The 19,755-nt window shown below is 39.8% G+C and overlaps 1 protein-coding gene across 8 annotated transcripts in view; it reads left to right on the top strand.

Annotated features, from left to right (window-relative positions):
• Positions 1-19,755, top strand: part of LOC133097894 (transducin-like enhancer protein 4) — a 144,555-nt gene that overhangs the window by 33,510 nt on the left and 91,290 nt on the right. For 4 of the 8 annotated variants that reach the window (XM_061200317.1, XM_061200316.1, XM_061200319.1 and 1 more), the window contains exon 6: positions 12,499-12,573. The exons of the other annotated variants lie outside the window; for them this stretch is intronic. In XM_061200317.1, the coding sequence (XP_061056300.1) occupies positions 12,499-12,573 (75 nt within the window). The remainder of the gene's footprint in view (positions 1-12,498; positions 12,574-19,755) is intronic. 8 annotated transcript variants of the gene reach the window in all.

Genomic DNA, 19,755 nt, shown 5'->3' with positions numbered 1-19,755 from the left:
TTTAGGTGCACCAGCTGGAGAGAGAGAGTTTTTGCTTCTGGACTACTGAATCCTTCATTTGCTCAGGTAAGATCAGCCGTGAGAAGGAAGAAGCTAATAAATGGAATAGCTGCACGTCTTGCAGCCACAGTGCTTGGTGTTGTGGGCTGGAAGGCACCGAGGCACTTCCCTCCTTCCCTTCAGTTGTGTCACTGCTTTTCAGGAGAACAGCTCACCCGCCTGCCTGCCAGTGGGCATGCGCTGAGGTTAGCATGCAGCCGGTATTTGAGCGTTCATGTGTGTTATAGATATGTGGATCCCTATCTGACTTCTTATTTGGTCTGAGCTGGGTTAGACCTCAGTAACCATGAGGAACTTTCATGGGAATATATCCTTTGGGGGCGCTCATATTCACAAACCACGGACCTAAGTTAATATCCTGAACTCAGGTGCTCTTCTGGATCACAAACAACAAAGGATGTCTTTCTCGTCCTTTAGCTGTGACCACAAAACCACCACCCACTATATTCCCATTTACCTATTTCTACTCAGGATTTGCTTGTTGACTAGATTACATGGAGTGCTGAAGGAGAGTCAAGGGGCCTGTTTGCATTTCTTTAGGAAGTCTGGCTGCCCTTTGCCTGATCCAGACCAGCGTGTGTTTCTTCTTACTTTAAGCAGCTCTGCTTTATGGAGGTGGTGAATGGGGAGGATGTGTAACCCACCATGCTGTGTGACCAGGCTGAGGTGTTGTTCCCCAAGGCAGAGGGAAAAGGAAAAGTTGGAATTTTCTCTGGGGTGGTATTAGATTTTAGGCTTCTGAAGACACAGACTCCTACACATAATCACCAGTACAGCTTATTCCCACGGCATTTTTGCAGGATCTGTGGGGTAATGTTCAGATGTGGGAGGAGATCTTGGGGTGTTGGTGGAGCTAGCTGATTTGCCAGTAGGTCGTTTTCCCACCTGAGTTATGTTGTTTGTGTGAGCAGGCCCGGTAGGAACAGACTATGTAATGGTAGTGGTGCTGAGCAAGACGGGACTGGAATTAATTGGCTAAGGAGGTCGTACCCTGTAGAGGGAAGCCGTGGGGAGACACTGGCAACTGCTTTTCTGCCTTAAGCTGGGAGGGTAGGCATCATAATCTCACCACTTACTGTTTACTTCCCCGATACTTTTGACATTTCCTGGTTGAAATCCTTGACATGTGTAATGGATGACCTGTGTCATGGTTTTCTAAATCCTGATGCTGTGTATATCTTTTCTTCTGTTTGCTTTGGATTTAGTTGGCTCTTCTATTTTTTAGTTTCCTAAGGTGTGTGTATATCTTTTAATGTGTGGGCCACAGACACGTTTGTTGCCGTCCAGTCCGGGCCTCTCGGATGTTTTGTGTCTGCACGCGGCCCACCTTGTTTCCTCTTCTGGGCATTCTGTGAGCATCGCACTACTTGCCTCTATCCTAAGGCAGATGAACTGTAATCTGGAGGGAGGGCAGGAGGCAGGTTATTAGAGGAAGATGCATTCTATTTCCTGTCTCGTCAGAGACGTGCAAAATCACTGTTGCATGGCTGCAAGCGTCACTTGGTGCTAGGACTGAAGGCTCTTAATCTGATCTTTTAACACCAGCTCTCTGTGTGACAGTCTCACTGCCAGAAGGGCAGCTGCGGCATTAGAATTTATTTTAAAATATTTTTATTTAAAAACTAAATGATTGTATTTAGAAAAAAAGAAAAACATTTCCTGAAGACTAGTGCATAAGCTACAGGACAGTGGTTGGAGGGGTTTTTTGGAGTTTGGCAGGAACAAGAAGTAAATTTACAGACATCTAGATAAGTCTATTTTTAATTTAGCTCCCATGTGCTGACTAATGTACCTGCTTAATATTGCTTGTGTCTAGTGTACCACAATTTCTAAAATTAAAAAAATATGTACTGAATGACAACTGTTGAATAAATTTAGTTTTAACTGCAAGACATGTTTTTGGGAAGTAAGTTGTATAATTGTAGCTCAAGGACTCAAAGTGTGTCTATGTATGTAACATCAGAGAAAAGTATTTTCCTATTAGATTTCACCAAAACACTTTAAAAAATTATAGCCAATATCTATTTTAGTGATGTGCTTATTGCACTTGTGTACAACTACTTCCAAAGTCCCAGGCATTAAACAAAGATATTGCCAACTCTTTTCATTAAGTGAGTAACTGTCACTTACAGTTCTTAAAATTTCACAGGATCCTTAAAATCAGGATTTAGAGAAACCTAGTGAGTGAGTCCTCACCTGTCTGGAGCTGTTCTTTTCTCCCACTTTCTTTTGGCTTCTAGGGATGGGTAAGACCTTTCGGAATTCTGCTGCCCTCAGATTTCTTCTGTAAAAGGCAAATCTCAAAGTAGTAAATGGGAAGTTCTTCTCTGTCTCACTTCAGGTCTCGTTTGCTGAGGAGGAACTATACCAACTTCCTGTTGGCAGTTCCGTAAGCAAGAGACGGCCAGGGGTGATGACAGTCACGTCTGGCTCGAGTCCTGGCTTCCCTGTTACAGATGGCATGGCTTACTGTAACCTGCTGAAGCTGGGTGACCTTTAGCAAGTGATTTGCCTCTTTAAGCCTCAGTTTCCTCATCTGTAGGATGAAGTTAATAATAGCATGGAACGCATATGATTGCTGTGAGGATCCCCTGGGATTGTCTGGTGCAGCTTAGCACGTAGTAATGAGCGGCTCCTGAGGTTGGCTGGCAGTAGTACTAGCTGCAGCAGCAGCTGAGAAGCCCAGAGTTCCCTTCTGAGAGGACCTGGAGCCAGCCCTCCCTCGCCTTTCTAGTCATTGCCCTTTGGAAGAGCGTGTATTGTTTAGCTTCCTCTCTGATGTGCTTATTGGGGGAAAAAGTATCAATTAAAACAACCCAGGGCCGTGACCTAGCTAAAAATCTCCATGAGGCGTATTAGGTAGCCTCAAGGGTGATTCTCTTCTAGCTCCCAAAATTAATTTTCCAATTTAGCAAACGCCCGTCTCTCCCTAACCAGCAAGCAAAAGATCCAAAACATGACAACTCTTCAAGGTGTTCACGCTGTAGAGTTCGCCTCAGAAGACAACATGATTTTGGATGGGGTCTGTGTTCTGCACACACTGTGATCTAAAAAAACAAATTTCTCAGTCTAGTTGGGGGACTGGCTGTTTTCAAAATACCTGGTGGCTTAGTTGGAGTTAGTTTTGTTTTTACAAGTAGTTTCTGTGGATGGGCTCTCCGTCAGCTATTTCAGGATATAGCGTGTAGACGCTTAGACCTTAGTGAGCACCCAGCAGAATTGAAGGATGCCAGTAAGTACTGACTTATCTCCAGTGCCCCCTAGCCCCCCTTTCCAGGAACATACCTTTAGGGCGATTCTAATGTAGATTGAAAACTATGCACCACTTGTTACACCCTGGCAGCAAGGCACAAGTGTTCCTGCTAACTTGGAATCAGACCAACTCTGCATCTTACTGGCTTTATATTGGGAAAGTTGATCTCTGAGTTGTAATATTCCTGTAGATGGTGAGAGTATCCCCATTTTTACAATGTGTACTATATGTATTAAAATGTAAAGCACTTCGGATAGTAAATGCCAGTTTTGTTGCTGTTGTTTTTAACCTTTTCTGGGAAATGAATTTTATTCCAGCTTATTTTGGGTCCCAAGACATTTGGAGAGGAGGGAGGGACTCGGTAAAAAACTGGGAAGAGTTGGTAATATTTGTGAATGGGCGGGCTGGCTGGCGGTCTTCCTGTGAAATAAGCTAGGCTCGCAGCTCCAGGGGATGCTTGCAACAGTGGATGGTTAGCTCCACACAGATGATCTTTCAGAAGGGCGGGAATATTTTATTTTTTTGGAAAGCCTGTAAGTATTGTCTTATCCTGCTAGATTAAGCATTAACTAAATGTTGGGCACTAGCTGAGGGTCAGAGGACAGTTGTGCTTTTTGTACTTTTTTTCCCTTGGGTTATAAAATAGTTTATTTTTGAGATGGGCAGGGTATGGTTTGTGGTGACTAACAAGGTTTTCTTAAGACGTTTGAGAACTTCAGACCCCTAGTAGGCTGTAGGTCAGTAATATATTACGTGATGGTGACGTATTACGTGATAATTTAAAGTCTTCTTTCCTCAGAGTACCATTTGTATTTTTCAGAAACTTGCTGCTCCCCTAACAAGGAGCAGAGTTCATTGGAAGAGTTATGTTATGTGAGGCAGTGTGATAAGAGCCCGAGGTCAGGCAGACTTGCGACCAAATCCTGGCTTAGCCACTTGCTTCTTTTATCATGTTGAACACAGTACTTTATTTTTCTGGGCTGCAGTTTCCTCATCTGAAAAATGGGATACCTGCACTATAGGGTTGTTATATGAGGACTAGTGATAACGTGAAAGACCTAGCTGGGTATTAGGCTGCTTTAACAGAGATTAAAGGAACAGTGGTTTAGGCAAAATAAAAGTTTGTTTTTCTCTCACATCACAGTTTGCATAGAAGCAGCTGTAGCTAATTTGGTGACTCCACGATGTTGTAAACTCAAGTTCCTTACATATTGATGTTCATCGTCCCCAGCATCACCATGTCCTGCCCCCGCCAGCAGGAAGGACGAGAGAACTTGTGCTTTTTCTTTTAAGGTCATGGTGTGGATGATGCTCACATGTTTGCTCACTTTGCAGTGGCCAGTGCCTAGTTACTTGCCCATAGCTAGCTGCAAGGGAGACTTGGAAATGTAGTCTTAGCTGAGTATGCCCACCTAAAACTTAAACTAATGTAAGAGAAGGGATATCAAGGGACAGCTAGCAATTGCTTCTAGACACAGTGCTGTGCACAAAATAAAAATAGTGAGCATTATTATTATTAACAGTGTTGATTTGAAGGGAAGTCACACTGAACCAGTGGTGTATCTTTATGTGACAAACTCTAGCTCTGACTATATAATCAGCACAACTTGTATTTTAATCTATCACATAAAATATAAAATAATGCAAAGTTCTTGTTACAGAAGTCTCCTCCAAGGTCTGAATTGTAGGGAAAAAGAGTCACCCATCGGGCATTCTTTATCATTCATACATGCACAGGGGGTGAAAAGGAACCCCCATGAACAGTGATAGGCCCCGTGGGCCATCTAGGTCTAGATACACAGCTTATGTTTATGCCCATATTTTTAAAAGCACAAAGATTTTTGAAGACCCCTCTCAATTGAAGGATGGGATATAGGAGATCACTCATAGGGCTGCCATATTTTGTAGTAGACTTGCTGGAAGGAACATGCTGCTTGAAGCTGAAAAAGTTATTGTTAAGGAAACTGCTTCTCATAAGTGGGACATTTGTGAGTCCTTAAATTATAGGTCTTTTCCCCTCATCTATCTCAGACATACTCTTTTGTGCATGTGTCTTGTCCTCAAACTGGAGAAAATGGCATCAAAATTTTTGACAGTCTCCCTCCCCTCCAAATCATGAAAGATATATTGGATAAGTCACTCTTGGTTTTGTGGAATTTTAAGACAGCTCAGAAAAAGTAGCTCAGGTTGACTGCTTTGCAGCATCAAACTTGATCCATTTTTAATGTCTTGGGCCTCAAACCATTTCCAGCCACAGCCTGAAGTAACCTGAAATGTATGTACCTTACTGGATGGGGTGAGAGAACAGAAAGTGGTTCCTTATGACCAGTGGCTTCCTAATTCCCATTTATTAAACCCATGGTCATCGTTAGATTTGGAGAAATGGCATTATCCATCTTTAACCTTGTTTTCAGCAGGTCGTTACAACTAGTTTCTAGTCATTCAGTGCCAAGGAGGTGATGGATATTGCCCTCCTCCCCTAGTCCTCTGCAATTCCAAAGCTAAATTTTCTCATTCCTTGAGTTCTGTAAGCAGAAGCAGGCTGCGTGGAGGCTGTGGAGGAGCCCAGATTGGAGTGAGCAGCTCTTTTTGCCTTGCATCTATGAATATTAACAAATGAAACAAAAAAGAATTCAAATCATTCTTTTGAGCACGTTTAACCAAAGTTCTCTGATCATTAGAATTTTTAGGAGTGAAAATTTTAAGCCTTCTTTCTACTTTTATTCTTATATTTACCCAGAGAAAAGGGAACATTCCAACTTAAATTCTTTCTGGTGCAAATTTAATTTTTAATTTTAACTAACTCAAAACTGTGTTTTTATTGCCTTGTTAGCTTTTCTAATGAGTAGTAGTTGTGTTTTCTCCAGAATTCTGTAGATTTATTTGGGTGTTCTACATTGCATTTAAATAGTAGAAAATAATACACAATTACATAGTAGTGATAACATTCATTTAAGTTCCAGTAGGCTAAGATAGCCAGTCAAATCAATGAAGTTCTATTTTGGACTTTCCATAAATTTGGTCCTTTTAATTTGATGGAAAACAAACCCTTTTGCTGTGTTATGAGATATGGTTGTATGTCAAGTGCTGTTTATTTAGCACCTGGCTTAATATGGTACTGAATTATTCTGAACCACATTTTGCATGTGTAGAATAATCATGAAATAGAAGTTGAAAAATGTGATCAGTCACTTTCATATTGTGCCTTAGGGAGGAAATGAACAAAATACAGTGGTTATATGCACTGGTGGTAGTGTTCTCGCCTCATAATGGCACCAGGTTAACTTGTCTTACTGCTTGTTAACTTTGTAAGGAATCAATGGCTTGTGATAACATGGTTTGATGTAGGAAAGCTTGGCTGAAATCACCAGAGATCCCCTGATATGTATACAGTGACACCCGTAAGACCTGAGATCATTCATTAAGTGCCAGCAGCCTTTACAGGACACGTCTGCTTCCCAGCCAGGGCCATTTTATCAGTGTTGGTAATGTGTTCTGACAGTGTTGTACATCTAAGGAATGTCCTAAAGTGACTAATACACCTGGATTGGGGCTTTAGAGGATTTGGACCAGTTTTCTAATTTTTACATTGGGCGGCCTTTCCTTTAAAATATGTTTTTTCTCACGATACTGAGTGAGGCATCAGAGAGCATAATCCTGTCCCAAGTTCCATGGTTGACAGATTGACTTGTTCTGCATGGCTGTGTGTTTGGTTGACAGTTGGATATTTGGTGAGATCCTTATGGCCTGCTTCCCCTCAGGAGATGAAAGATGGTTCTCAGGAAGGAGAACTTTTTTCTGCAGGTTTAAATGTGGGCCTCCTTCCAAAGGCAGCAATGCCAACTCTTATCTGTATGTGTCTAAAAAAATTAGTGTGTATTTGAGAAAGTGACTCATTTCTTTGACTCTCAGTTAGGTAGCGGTTGGATTATTATTACTAGACTTAAGCTTTAAGGTACCTTAAGTTAGAGCTGCATTGTCCAGTACAGTAGCCATAGCCATAAGTAGCTATCTAGATTTAAATTAAAACTAATTAAAGTTAAATGTGGTTAAAAATCCAGCTTCTCAGTCGCACTAGCCACACTTTAGGTGTTCAATATCCACCCATATGTGGCTAGAGCACAGATCTAGAACATTTCCAGCATTGCAGAAAGTTCTGTTGGAAAGCTCTGGACTCGTAGAGCTTATTGGACATATCAGTGAAAGAATGCCTTGCCTGCATATGAATGAGAATGAAGAAGACAAGGCCAAATGGTCAGTACAAGAAAGACTTGGGCAACATTTCCCAAGGTGTCTCCTGAGAGCCTTAATCCCAAGCTCCATAGCCAAAATTGTTTGGAAAGGCCTACGTACATATTCACCCTCTTTTGAGATTTGAAGCTCTGAGAAGACAAGCAGTTTGCCAGGTATTAGCCAAATTACACCTTGTGAATTTTAAAATCGTATTTTGTATAAGTAATAACCTAATTTCTTGTGGGCCTAAATAACATTTCTTGGGATACCATTTAGGAAAGACTGACTAAAAGAGTTTTGGTTAAATTTATAGCTCATTTGTGTTAATAAACTTGGTAGACTTGCTGGAAAAGGCTCTGACTTAATGGATGTGGAGTGACACTTTTGCTTGGATTTGATCTGCTCAGGATCAAATTGTGTCTAGTCACATTGAACACAGCCAGAGGAGTAGCCAGGAGGATGAGTGAGTCTCTTAAAGCCAGTGACCTGGGGATATTTAACCTGGAATAGAGAAAGTTGAAAACATGCATTATGCCATTTTAAAATACCTGAGGGTGCACTACTGTGGAGGAGAATTTAGAGACAGAATCGTGTGGGAAGTAGTTAGGGAGCAGTCTTCTCTCCTCCTCCAGCCACGCATTCTTTCTCTTCCTTGATAGACAAGCTTCTTTATCCTTCAGGAACCTTATCCAGGCTGTTCCCTTTGCCTCCAGTTCTTTTCTCCCTGCTTTTCACTCGCAGAACTCTCGCACATTCTTCTGGTCTCAGTTGTCCGGTCCACTTGCTTACGGAATCTTCCTCCAACCCTAAGATTTGATTAGATATTTCTCTGATGAGTGATTTCGTAGCATCCTGTCATTGTCTTCATGGAAACTATCCTGCAACTGTAATTACAAAGCCTCTTGAATATTATTAATTCACTGTCTTGTTCATTAATCCCAGTTCCTACCACAGTGCTTGGCACACAGTAGGTGCTTAATAAATAATTGAATGAATGAATGAATAAGAAAACAAAGCCTTTCCTTGATGCCCCAGGAAATGTGCTGACCATTCCTGCCAATAATCTTCCCTAGTACTTTAAATCCTACGTTCCTGTATTGTAAGATGCTCTGTGTGAATCGTGTGAGGAGGGGGGCCATTATCTCTTGCTCACTTTTGCATCTCCACATGTCAGGATAAGAATTTTAGTTCATTTCGCATATCTGTCCTTACTACCCCTATACTACCCCTATCAATAAGAGGGATATTAAAAGAAATTGTAAGTTGTGATAATAGTTTTAAATTAAAGTTTTTATAACAGGTACCAGATCTATTGCCATGCCTCAAAGTATTGGCATGGCAGATACTGTCCTTGTAGTCTCTTTTGAGAAACATACGTTCAACATGTAAGGTATATATTCTAGTGGTTTGTTAATGCCAGTTTCTCAGCAGGCTTTGTTGGACTTATCATAAGCTTATATTGTTTTAGTCTCTTTCTTGTGGAAAAAAATATTTTCAATACCTTGAACAAGTGTAAAAAGTAATTTGATGATGATGAAAGTAAGTAGGCAAGTGATTTAACGTATAGAATTTCATTTCACTGGTCTTTTTTTTAACAACCATGCTTGGATTCCTTAAATCACAGTATTTTATTGAGATGTAATTTACGCATCATAAAATTCACTCATTTTTTAGGTGTACAATTCAGTAATTTTTAGTAAATTTACAGAGTCGTGAAACCATAATCAGAATCTAGGTTTTTTTGTTTGTTTGTTTGGATTTTTTAAAATTACAGGTCACAGTATTTTAAAGAATACGTATTTGAGGTTTTATTTATTTATTTTTTTCTCTCCTCCAAATCCCAGTTAGAGGTCCCTCTCTCAGAGACCCTTGGCTTATTAATGTATTCCTACTGGCACTTTATTTGGTGGTGCTGGTAGAAAGTTCAGACTGGGAGCTCGTATCTGAGTGAGCAGCTTGAGCAATGAGAGGGGCCACCGGACTCTTCCTCCTGCAGATTTACTGGGGCTAGAGTGGCTGTCACCACTTGCGGTGAGGCCACAGAGGAGACCAGCAGGAAGTGGGAGAGGAAATGAGACGTGGGTGGAGTGGGAGGAGAGGAGCAGATGGGGAAGGGGAAGAGAAGGGGAAGAGATGGCAGACATAATAGGAGAGCCTTCACGGTTCTAAGAAGATGTGAAAAACTTGCCATATTTTCTGAGTCAGAGAGTTTATATGTTGAAATTTGAAAATGGAAAAACAATGCCTCTTTGGGTCCTATTGCGAGAGTACTTTAGGGCTTCTTCTCCTAGTGTTCATTTTTTTCTTTTGTGATCATTTGCCCTTCTTCATGCTTCTTCAGTGTGTGGTACAGTGTTACTTGTGGCTGAGTGAGCAATGTCCGAGTGTTTCTGGTGCTGTCAGAGCACAAGGGGGGAGGAGGCACTCTTTGCCTTAGGGAGCTTCTGTTCAAAAAGTCCTTAAGCACCACATGATTCACGGTTGTAAGCAGAAATAGGGAAGTAAAATCCTGAACTACAGGTAAAGTTCAGATATGGTATTAGCCCATGGCCATTGCCATGAGAGAAAAGGAAGGAGCTGAATCATGACTTCCATTGTCATTTTAGCTTTTTAGCAAGAGTTTCTATAAAAGCATCTGATGTCAGTGTTAACGGTTCACTGGTGTGTTTCTGGTTTTCTCAGTAAATGTACCTGATTTTAATGCCGAGTCAGAAAGCTATCCCCACTGCCTAAGGCATCTTTGCTCATCTTGGCAGTTGGAATCCAGTTTATGAAGCAAGAATTGAACGATCTCCATGGTAGAAAGGCCCTAACTAGATGTATTTTCTGCATTTCTGACTCATGGAACTGTTGTTTGAATACTTAATGTAAAGTAGATGATATTTCAGTAATATGGAGAGGTATTTAAGTAATATACAGAAATGGCGGAGAGTAAGAGCTTTTAAAAACTTTAGTTGAACGAATGGATGTGTGAACGGAATGAGAGGTATGCGTGTTGGATAAGTGTACATGTGTTCCTTTGGCGTTCAGTTTCATGGAAGTTTTGAGCAGCCATTGTTGAGTGTTGGAAAGTAAAAGGTAGAAAATTCCATAAAAATTTTTGTCCATAAACTCACTTTGAGTATTAGATAATTCCCAGAGTCGTCCTACATGTTTTTTGTTTGTTTGTTTGTTTTTTCTGCTTTCCAAGTACTGCTAGTTTTCACTACCCTGACAACCGGATTTGTCCTAAATCTAAATACGAGCTCTGTGCTTGGCACATGGTAGATGCTCAGTAAACATACATGGTCAGGTTGGCTTCAAGAGAGAACAGCTATTACTGGCCGTTTTATCGACTATACCTCTCTGTTCCTTCTAGTGTTTTCATGAATACTTTAGGATTTTTACTTTCAGAGAAAGAGGAAAATGAATTATTTCACTTTGGTAAATATTTTATTAAAGAGTAAGGATGGTTGGAGATATCTATTATGAAGATTTTGGGGATCGCTTCTGAAGCCCTTGTTTTGAAACAGACTCTTAAAAAAAAAGGTGTATAGTTTAATGATCAGAGTCCATTAAAAGTGTAAAATGCAGGGATCTGTTATTTGACAGTTTTCCTTGCATTATTAATAGGCATAAAATACACATTTCTATTAGGAAATCAAGGGTGAAAACACCGCATGTAGATAAACTAATTTAAAGCAGTTTCCTTTCCCATATCACCTCCCCCACTACCCCTGCAGAGCTGGGAAGTGGAAATAGTGACCACCCTAGTTAATCCCAGTAACTGTATATTTGGGGGCTTTTCAGTGTAGTACCAGGTGTGTCAAGGGGAATTTCACATATAACTGATGGCTTAGCTCTTTCTATGTATTAAGCAGTATGATAGTTGAGCTTCGTACTCACTTCAGATCAGTAGAGAATGTTAGTACATTTCTCAGCTGGAATCAACCAAAACAAGACTCGTCCCAGCCACAGAGAGGAGTTCCTGTTTCACAGCACAGTCTCTTTGGCTCTTCATTCACTAAACCAAGTTGAAAAGAGTACAGAAGAGACCTATTTTAGACTGAATTTGAGTGTGTATGTACCAGAGTGTTCAAGTGTATTTAGTTGGGAATAATATTTACATTTTGGGGGTACTGTATAAGCACTCGTGTGTGTCCAGATGTGAGTGCCTTCATGCAGAGACTTCTGTGCTATTTAATTTTTCTAATATTCGTAAAATTATTAAAATCAGATCTTGCTTATTCTCTTTAGAACTTAATTGTGGTCAGAGGGATTTTCCTATGCTGTCCATCCTAAGTTTTCAAAAGAAAAATAACTTAAACTTGTAGGTTTTAGTTTTCCTATTGCATTTAAAAAAAATAGCTGAAGTCCTTAAACTTTACTGCTGGCAAGAGTTGTACATTTTTAATATCTTTTAAATATCCAGCCCTTCATGACAGGAATGAAAATATGAGCGCTTTTTTCACATTTACAGAAGAAACGTAAACATTGAATTCTATACGTCCTTCTAGTGTCTTCTCTAACAAATACCAGGTGGAAACTTAATAAGTACTTGTAGGAAATATTTTCAAAACATGTCTTATGTAAGTGGCAGAGAAAAAGACAAAGAAAGCCGGTGAGGTGGATTGTGTTGTTTTGTTAGTATTTGTGGAAGATGTTGGGTCAAAGTGCACCACTGACTTGAAAGTAAAATTTAAGTTGCTTCTTCTATCAGTTGTAAGGGAGCATCTTTCATGGGGGTGCAGGGGTGATCCCTGCAGTTGGATGTCCAGTTACTTCTCAGCACTGTAGACACAGAGGTACCCTAGACATTTAGTCATCCACCACCCAAGAGCTTTTATTTGAAATATGGAGACCCCTGAATCCTGTTTTGCATGTAATTAAAGTTAGAGGACATGTTAGGAAAAGCTGTTCTTGACTGACTAGAAAACAAATAATTGTATTCTGTTTCTGATCTTCATTTATAGCACCAGCAACAAGTGGTGCAGGCTGTGGAACGGGCCAAGCAGGTGACCATGGCAGAACTGAACGCCATCATTGGGGTACGTGGCCTTTCCATTTTAGCTCTGATCATCTTAGTGTTTGTTATCAGCTCTCTCTCGCTCTCTTTTTAAATTTTGTTCAACCAAAGGGGCAAAAGGCAATAGAGGACCACAAAGTGAAATGAAACGCTTTGCCTTCAATCTCACATGAAGTTTGTCAGAAACTGTGGACATACTCTCACCAATTCAAGTTGACAGTGTTCCTGAAAAGTTTCCCCCTACGGAGACTGGGTAGTTGTTTTTCATAGTATTTCTTGCCTTTGCAATCAGCCTCTGTTGCTAGCCTATTGCCAGTAAAAAGACACATTGCCCTGATGTTAAAATGACCTGATTTCTTTTATCTTTCCTCAAATATAGAGTATCTTAATACCATTTTTAGTGAAATAAAATGTACATTTTTGCATCTCCCTGCTACTCTTCCTCCCCTGTGATGAGTGGTTCTTTAAGGACTAGTGTCCATTGGTAGTAGAAATAATAGATGAACTACACCTTTTTGCAAAGTCAGCGGCCCAGTTAGAAAATCCATCCTAGTACCATTAACGTTGCATAGAAATCCTGCTGGAATTCATAGGTTTGAGCAATCACTCCAACTCCACTTATATTTTTGTTCTTCCCGATTAAGGTAACCAGTAATAAAATAAGGTGCTAAAACTTAGAAATAATAAAGGCAAAAAATCTTAGCTGAGAAAAGCACAATATTCACATCTCTGTTTATGCAGCTGTTAGGAGCAGTTCCTTAGGTTATTGTAATGAAGACACTACAACTGTACTTTCCTCTTTCTGCCCCCTCCCAAATACTTTCTTTTGTGTATAGATTATACACAAAAGTCTTCTCCCTTTTTTCTCCCTCAGTGTATCAAACACACTTTGAAATGCTAATTATTCCATTTACTTTCATTAAAATTCAAATTGCTGAGTGAAGATGCGGATAAGGGTCGCCTGATAATCAATCTGAAGTGAAGACATTGCTTCAATTATGCCTCTGTCTTTTAACAAGGAAATCAGAACTCTGGGATGGCTGCCGATGGTGGTGGAGCAATAGTCTGATTGCAGCTTGTTTTTAATGGGCTATTTTGAGCTCTATTTTGTGTCCCTCTGACCACAAGAAAATACCAGTAGTAAATTAGAAGACATAATAAATGGAAAAGAGTAACCTTTATTTCCTCAGAAGTGCCCCTTGGAAAGAAGAGGCTGAATCGGAACAAGCCATGTAGAGACTCGTTTGTTGTATATTTTCTGTGTTCGGGGGGTGGTGGAGAGATGAGAGATGAATACATTTCACAATTAGTTTTTATTTCCACAAATTCCAGAAAACGGCAGTATAAAAATTTCTTTTTTTAACGTTGAGAAAGCTTTAATTTTAAAGTTAGTGTATATGTATATACCAGCTGTGTTTGCTTGAAGCACATGTTGTACTCCTTTTGGGATATACTTCGATTACCAAATCTCCCAAGGTCACTAGGGATAGGACCTCCTTTCCTCACCCGCTACACAGTCTGCTGTGGAAGGAGAGAATACGTGGGCGAGGACCTATAGAAGAGCTGCCTGGGTCATTTCTGGCTTGGTGTTTATTTTTGTATGAACTGCTAAAATACACGTAGCCATCCTACCTTATGTCTGGTTGGCAGCCCTTTCTAGGAAAACAGAATGCTTTTATGTTTCTTTTTTGAGTCTTATTAGTTACTGTCGGTACAGTGGTGAGATTAATCTAAATCAAAAACACATTGTTTTGTGTTGGATGTTGCTTAAAAATATGAGGGAAGATGTATAAGCAGAACAAGTTCCCTTTCTTTGATCACATCAAGTATATTTTTAATACTGTTTTATGTCTATTTCATTTACATACTTTGTTTTGAATGGGATGGCAGATGGCCTTTTCTCAGGGAGAAGATGATTTATTAGACTGTAGCCGAGTAACTGACAGACATATTGTGTATATATGGATTTAATTATTAAAACAAAGCTAATTTAATTTGGTGACCTAAAAACTTATTTGAAGAACTAACTCAGAGCTGCATGCTATCAAAGCAGCGTGTGCTGTAGTTGGTGGATCTGGTGGCAGTTCCAAATTATTTGTATCTGAGCAGTAAATGGAATCAGAATCACATAATCTGACTGTTCTGCAAAACAGATTGCAGAAATAGAAAAAACAAACCCAGCAGATTTAGGGAGCCACAAACCAAGTGAGAAGGAAAGAGCCCCATTACACCCAACTCGCTTGATGCATTTCTGTGGCTGCTGTTCTCGGTCTCTGTCTGTTTCAGCCCTGCTTAGTGCCGTGTGTCCAGTAGTTTTCAGTTGTAACATTGTGGAACTTTAAATGCACCTGCTGTTCTGTGTCTGGTTAGGCATGGCTGTGTTGTGAGGTGGTAGTATTTTGACCTGCTACCAAAAGTGATGAGAGGTCAATTTTAGATTTTTGTGACTTGATTTTTAGGTAGTCGTCAGTGATTTTCTGCATCCAGGGAATGAAAGTTTTCCTCCTGAGAGGCAAAGACCCACCTAAGCCCCTGCAGACCTTCATTTAGTCTCACTGCATATGTGTCTGTTTTATATGTATGCACACCATCCAGACAAGCGCAAATGTTCCCAAATTTAATGAAATCTGATGAAGCACCTTTTTAACTCTGCAGTATTATTCTACCTTCATTGGTAAATGAGCCAAACCAGTGATCCATGCAGTTTAAATGCAAAAAGCTGAAGTGAGCCCGAAACCTGGAGAGGCGGCTTGTTCTCTTGACAGTAAGCTAGTTGTGTTTAATGGAATGAAACACAGTTATAATGATTTCTTTCACAGGTCATGTTCAGTTTAAAACTGTGGATAGATTGAAATAAGTTAAATATCATTTATCTTTTATTTATAGGGAAAAAAACCCCAGGAAAATGCCTGTGTTGTTTTCTATAGTTAATATTTTGTGTTTTGTTTTGAATTGTTCGTATTTCACGTTTCCTTGAAGCTTTCCCGGAGTTCCCCCAAATGGGCTGTGGGAGCGTTATGCATCTAGTTAGATCTTGTCATGTGTCCTGCTAGCCACTGTGTTTTTAAATTAGAATCTCTGTAAGATCACACTGTTGGAACAACACACAAATTGTAGTTTTAAATCAGTAATATGATCTAATTAGAAATGATGTTTTCATTTCCTGTATTATTAAATTGAGTCATCTGACTATCTTAAAATGCTTTTTAAATCCATTACACTATATAATCAGCACATGCTGTGTGAATGTGGTTATGTTTAACAAAGGAGGCTAAGTTGGAACGTCATAAGAATTTCACCAAAGAAACTACCATTAAGAAAAAAGTTCTGTTAGTACAAACATCGGAAAAGAAAATGTTTGGCTTGTAAAAATAGAAAATGGGGTTCCTTTGGATTCCTTCCCCCTCTTTTTTAACCTCTTTGAGGAAAGAAGTGATAGAAATGTGCATTTTTTTAAAAAAGCACACCCCCTTAAAAAATCCTTAAGAACAGGTATGCCATGGTGTTGTAGGAAAATGCAGTTTAGCACAAGAAATGCTGAACCTCAATTTTTAGCAGTGACATTTTAATGATAGGAAGTCTGCAAAATTATTTGCCATCAATTGTAAAGGCAATAACAAGCCTTGGTGGTTTTTCACACTCTCTGTGTTAAGTGCTTTCAGAATGACAGCGTAAACTGTGTTAGAGAACTCCAAGGAAGTAAAACTGATTAAAATGTTCATGCTTGAATGGTGCTGATGGAATAGTTCATTTGGACTTTCTCTACCTCCTGCAGCTCAAGCTGAAATATTAAAATTCAGTGGATTTAAATCTCTCTCCTCTCAGCTCAGGAAAAAAACATTACATTTTAATAGGTTTTAAACCCATAATTCATTGGTTTGGAGCAGCACTATTAAATCTATTTAAATATTACTTGTATTACTAAGGCAATGATTTAAATGGCTATGCCTTTACCATTCTATGTGTTTGAGTTAGTTTAAAAAAAGAAAGACAATACCCTTGGGTTTTGTTTCCTTCCTCTTAGCATTTTGTTTTATTGTCCTTGTCCTATGATTGGCCCTTAAATTGTGTGTGTGTGTGTACACGTATTTGCATTTTAGATTGGCATTCTGGCACAAGGTCTTGCAGTATGACAGTTTTAAAATGGTACGTCCGTCTTTTTCCATTATAGATTTAAAAACAGCCATTTTAAGTTTCAGAGGCATTTAGATCCACCATCGTGATAATTTCCCTTGTTGTCTTTATAAACTAATTAGCCATTAGGCAAAAAAGCTGAAAGATATAAATATGTGTATATATTAAAACGTGTGTGTATATGTGTTTTCCCCGCCATTACATCACAGCCTCTAATAGCACAAAGTTTGAAATAAAAATACAACTTCACTTTTTTGACAGAAGCACAAATGTGTGAAGTATCTGAGAGCCGTATTTTATCTCTTCTGTGTTTGCTAATAAAGGGCTTTCCAGAGGTATTCTTAATTTTTCAGAAGTTGTACTCTTCACCCCTTTTGGGCACAGATATCCTGCAGTGCAGAAACGGTGTTGTCCTTCCCTGGCCCACCTCATACCCTCCTTATCTGCCTTTCTCTCTAGTCATTGCCATTCCAACATGTTTTCTGTGGCTTGACAACGCCTCCCCTCAGCGGCACTGGGAAGCTCTTTCATTTCCCCAGTGCGTTTTGTGGGGAATCCACTGTTCACTTCGGCGTGTGCAGCATAGAGGGGTGAGGGAGTTTCTCCTCTCCATGGGGTCGTCCTGGGCTCATACGTAAACAGTCAGTGGAGCGCTCCCCTCCGGACCCTTTGGCGGGCGACTTTGAGATGCTTTCCGCGCACAGTCCTTCACAGAGGGGTCCCCGCAGGATGGAGTTCAGTTGCCTAAAGTAGTGATCAGCTACCTTGTTTTGAGTTTTTCCTTCCTTCCCTGATCACTTTCTTCAGGCCCCACTCCTGTTTTGGAATCATTTTTCCCGATTAACTGCAGCCAAGCCCCGTCCCTCCGCTTTCCTGGAGAATCTGAGACGCTCAGTATTTGACCTCATAGGCCTCAAGCTCTTAAGGGGACTTTCTGGTGTAGGTAGGCAATTGAACTCATGTGCTGCAATCATAGTTTGTTGTGAGTTCTGTGCATAAAACATTTTCTTTAACGTCTCAGCTTTTACATTGTTTTATAAATGACTACTTTTCAGTGAACTTACAGGTGAGCTTCCCTCTCTTGTTGTTCTGATTACTATCGGTATTTTCTAAACGTGTATTATATGGAATAAACTTAAAAGCAAGCTATAAAATAGATTTCTGTTATATCAGAGATTGTTATTCCAGCTTTGTTACTGTCTTTACTCAACAGTGTGCCTGGAGCTTAAAGGCTTTATAAAATATGCCAGCCACTGACTACATGATGTACATAGATTGGTGGGATAAGGGTTGGGGGTGGAGGGCGGAGGCTGGTTTTCTGCAGTTGTAGGGCTTTGCTTACCTGCTCATCTAAGCCAAAGAAAGCAGTTTTAACGTCGTTCTACACATTCCTCTATCTTATATTGGTATGTGTGCCCCTCACTTTTGGTTGTTTTTTTATTTTTATTTTTTTAACTTGTTCATTTACTGTGGATCAGGGGACTGTGTTATTGAGTGATGTAGTCATAATCTTATCTTTGTGCTATAATTTGATGAGGCTCTAAGAGGCAGTAATTTCCCTTCTCTCATATCAAAGACTGTCATATACTTAAGTAATTTTTAAACCCTGTCTCTACTTCAGAACTCCCTAAAAAACCTAGATAAGGAACAGGATTTCTAATTTGTGCTTACTTTGTTTGTACACTCTGTTAATTTCTGTTACAAAGCTTCTCTAGAAGAAATTTCTAGAAGCTAGTCAGTTTTGTTTGTTCTTAATTGTTGCTAACCTGAAGTGCTACTGTTTTGCTCCTGTTGAAGGGGGAGCCCTCTTTCCCTCCTTCCCCCTAATAAATGCGTTTCCATAGCTCCTGGTAGATTTAAGCGCACAGTGTTACGGGAGTTGCAGAATGTGTCTGGGTCGGTGCATCTGACTTAGCTTAAAGCAGGTGGGCTTTGGGCTTCCACTAAGAAGAAAGTGGAGTTTCCCAGAGCTGTACATCTGCATTTCATTCACACCAGTGCACAGCAGGCGGAGCCTGTGTAGGGGTCCAGAGGACTGGTTGGGAAGTGTTACACAGAAAAGCAGGTTTCACTCAAGGCAGCTTGCAAGTTTGCACGTTGTTATCCCTTTTTTGTTGGTTAGTGTGGTGGTTTTTTGTTTTTTTTATTTGTTCCCATTTTGCTTCCCCTTTTCTAGTTCTCTTACTGACTTCTTCCCAGTAATGTTTCTACAAGCAACATCACCAACTCCCATCTAGCCAGACCTTTTCCCGCGTGGACCCAGCCTGCCTTGTGTCCCTCAAAGCTGGGAGAGAGGAGGCAGGCTCCCCCCAAACAGGCAATTAAAGGATTGATGACTTAGGCTAAGTTTTAAGGACTGTTGGTGTGTGTTCTCCTCAAAGCTCCCTAGCATATCAGTCTCCCTAAAAATGCATTTGTGATCTTATCTCCTAAGGACTTTTGTGAAAAGGTTAGAACCTTTTATAGAATACTAAGAATGATTTAATGATTACATCTACTCATTCATTCGTTCATTCATTCGTTGCAGCCCATTAAAGGGGCACATTTAAATATTTTTTAGTGTTTTCTGAAACATATTCTGAAATGATCCTCAGATTACATTTAAATCATCTTACTAAGGTTTTGGTGTTTGTAAGCTTTCTGGTTTTACATTTTACTACACATAAATCAACCTTAATTAGCACATTTTAATTTCAATAGAACTTTAGTGTCCAAGGATAGCAGAATAAGGAGAAACAGGTAATAGAAAACGTGGTAAAAATGAGGCTGCATGCATTTATAAATTTGTATTTTTTTTAATTTGGAATTGGGAGCAATACATATTCATTATTAATATTCTATATATTTTTAAAGATTTATCAAGGTATAATTTACATAAAGTAAAATTTACTCTTTCTAGCTTATAGTTCTGTGAGTTTGACAACCCAGTATAGTCATGTGACTGCCACCACTATCAAGGTACAGAAGTTTTCTCTCTTGCCTTGCCCTGCCTCCCCAAATTCCTTTGTTCTTTGTAGTCAGTCCTTTTCCCTACCCCAGTCCCTGGCAACTGCCCATGATGTTTTTTCTC

Source organism: Eubalaena glacialis, chromosome 9 (genome assembly GCF_028564815.1).
Source record: "Eubalaena glacialis isolate mEubGla1 chromosome 9, mEubGla1.1.hap2.+ XY, whole genome shotgun sequence".
Classification (NCBI taxonomy): domain Eukaryota; kingdom Metazoa; phylum Chordata; class Mammalia; order Artiodactyla; family Balaenidae; genus Eubalaena; species Eubalaena glacialis.
This window is presented reverse-complemented; position numbering and strand designations above follow the sequence as displayed.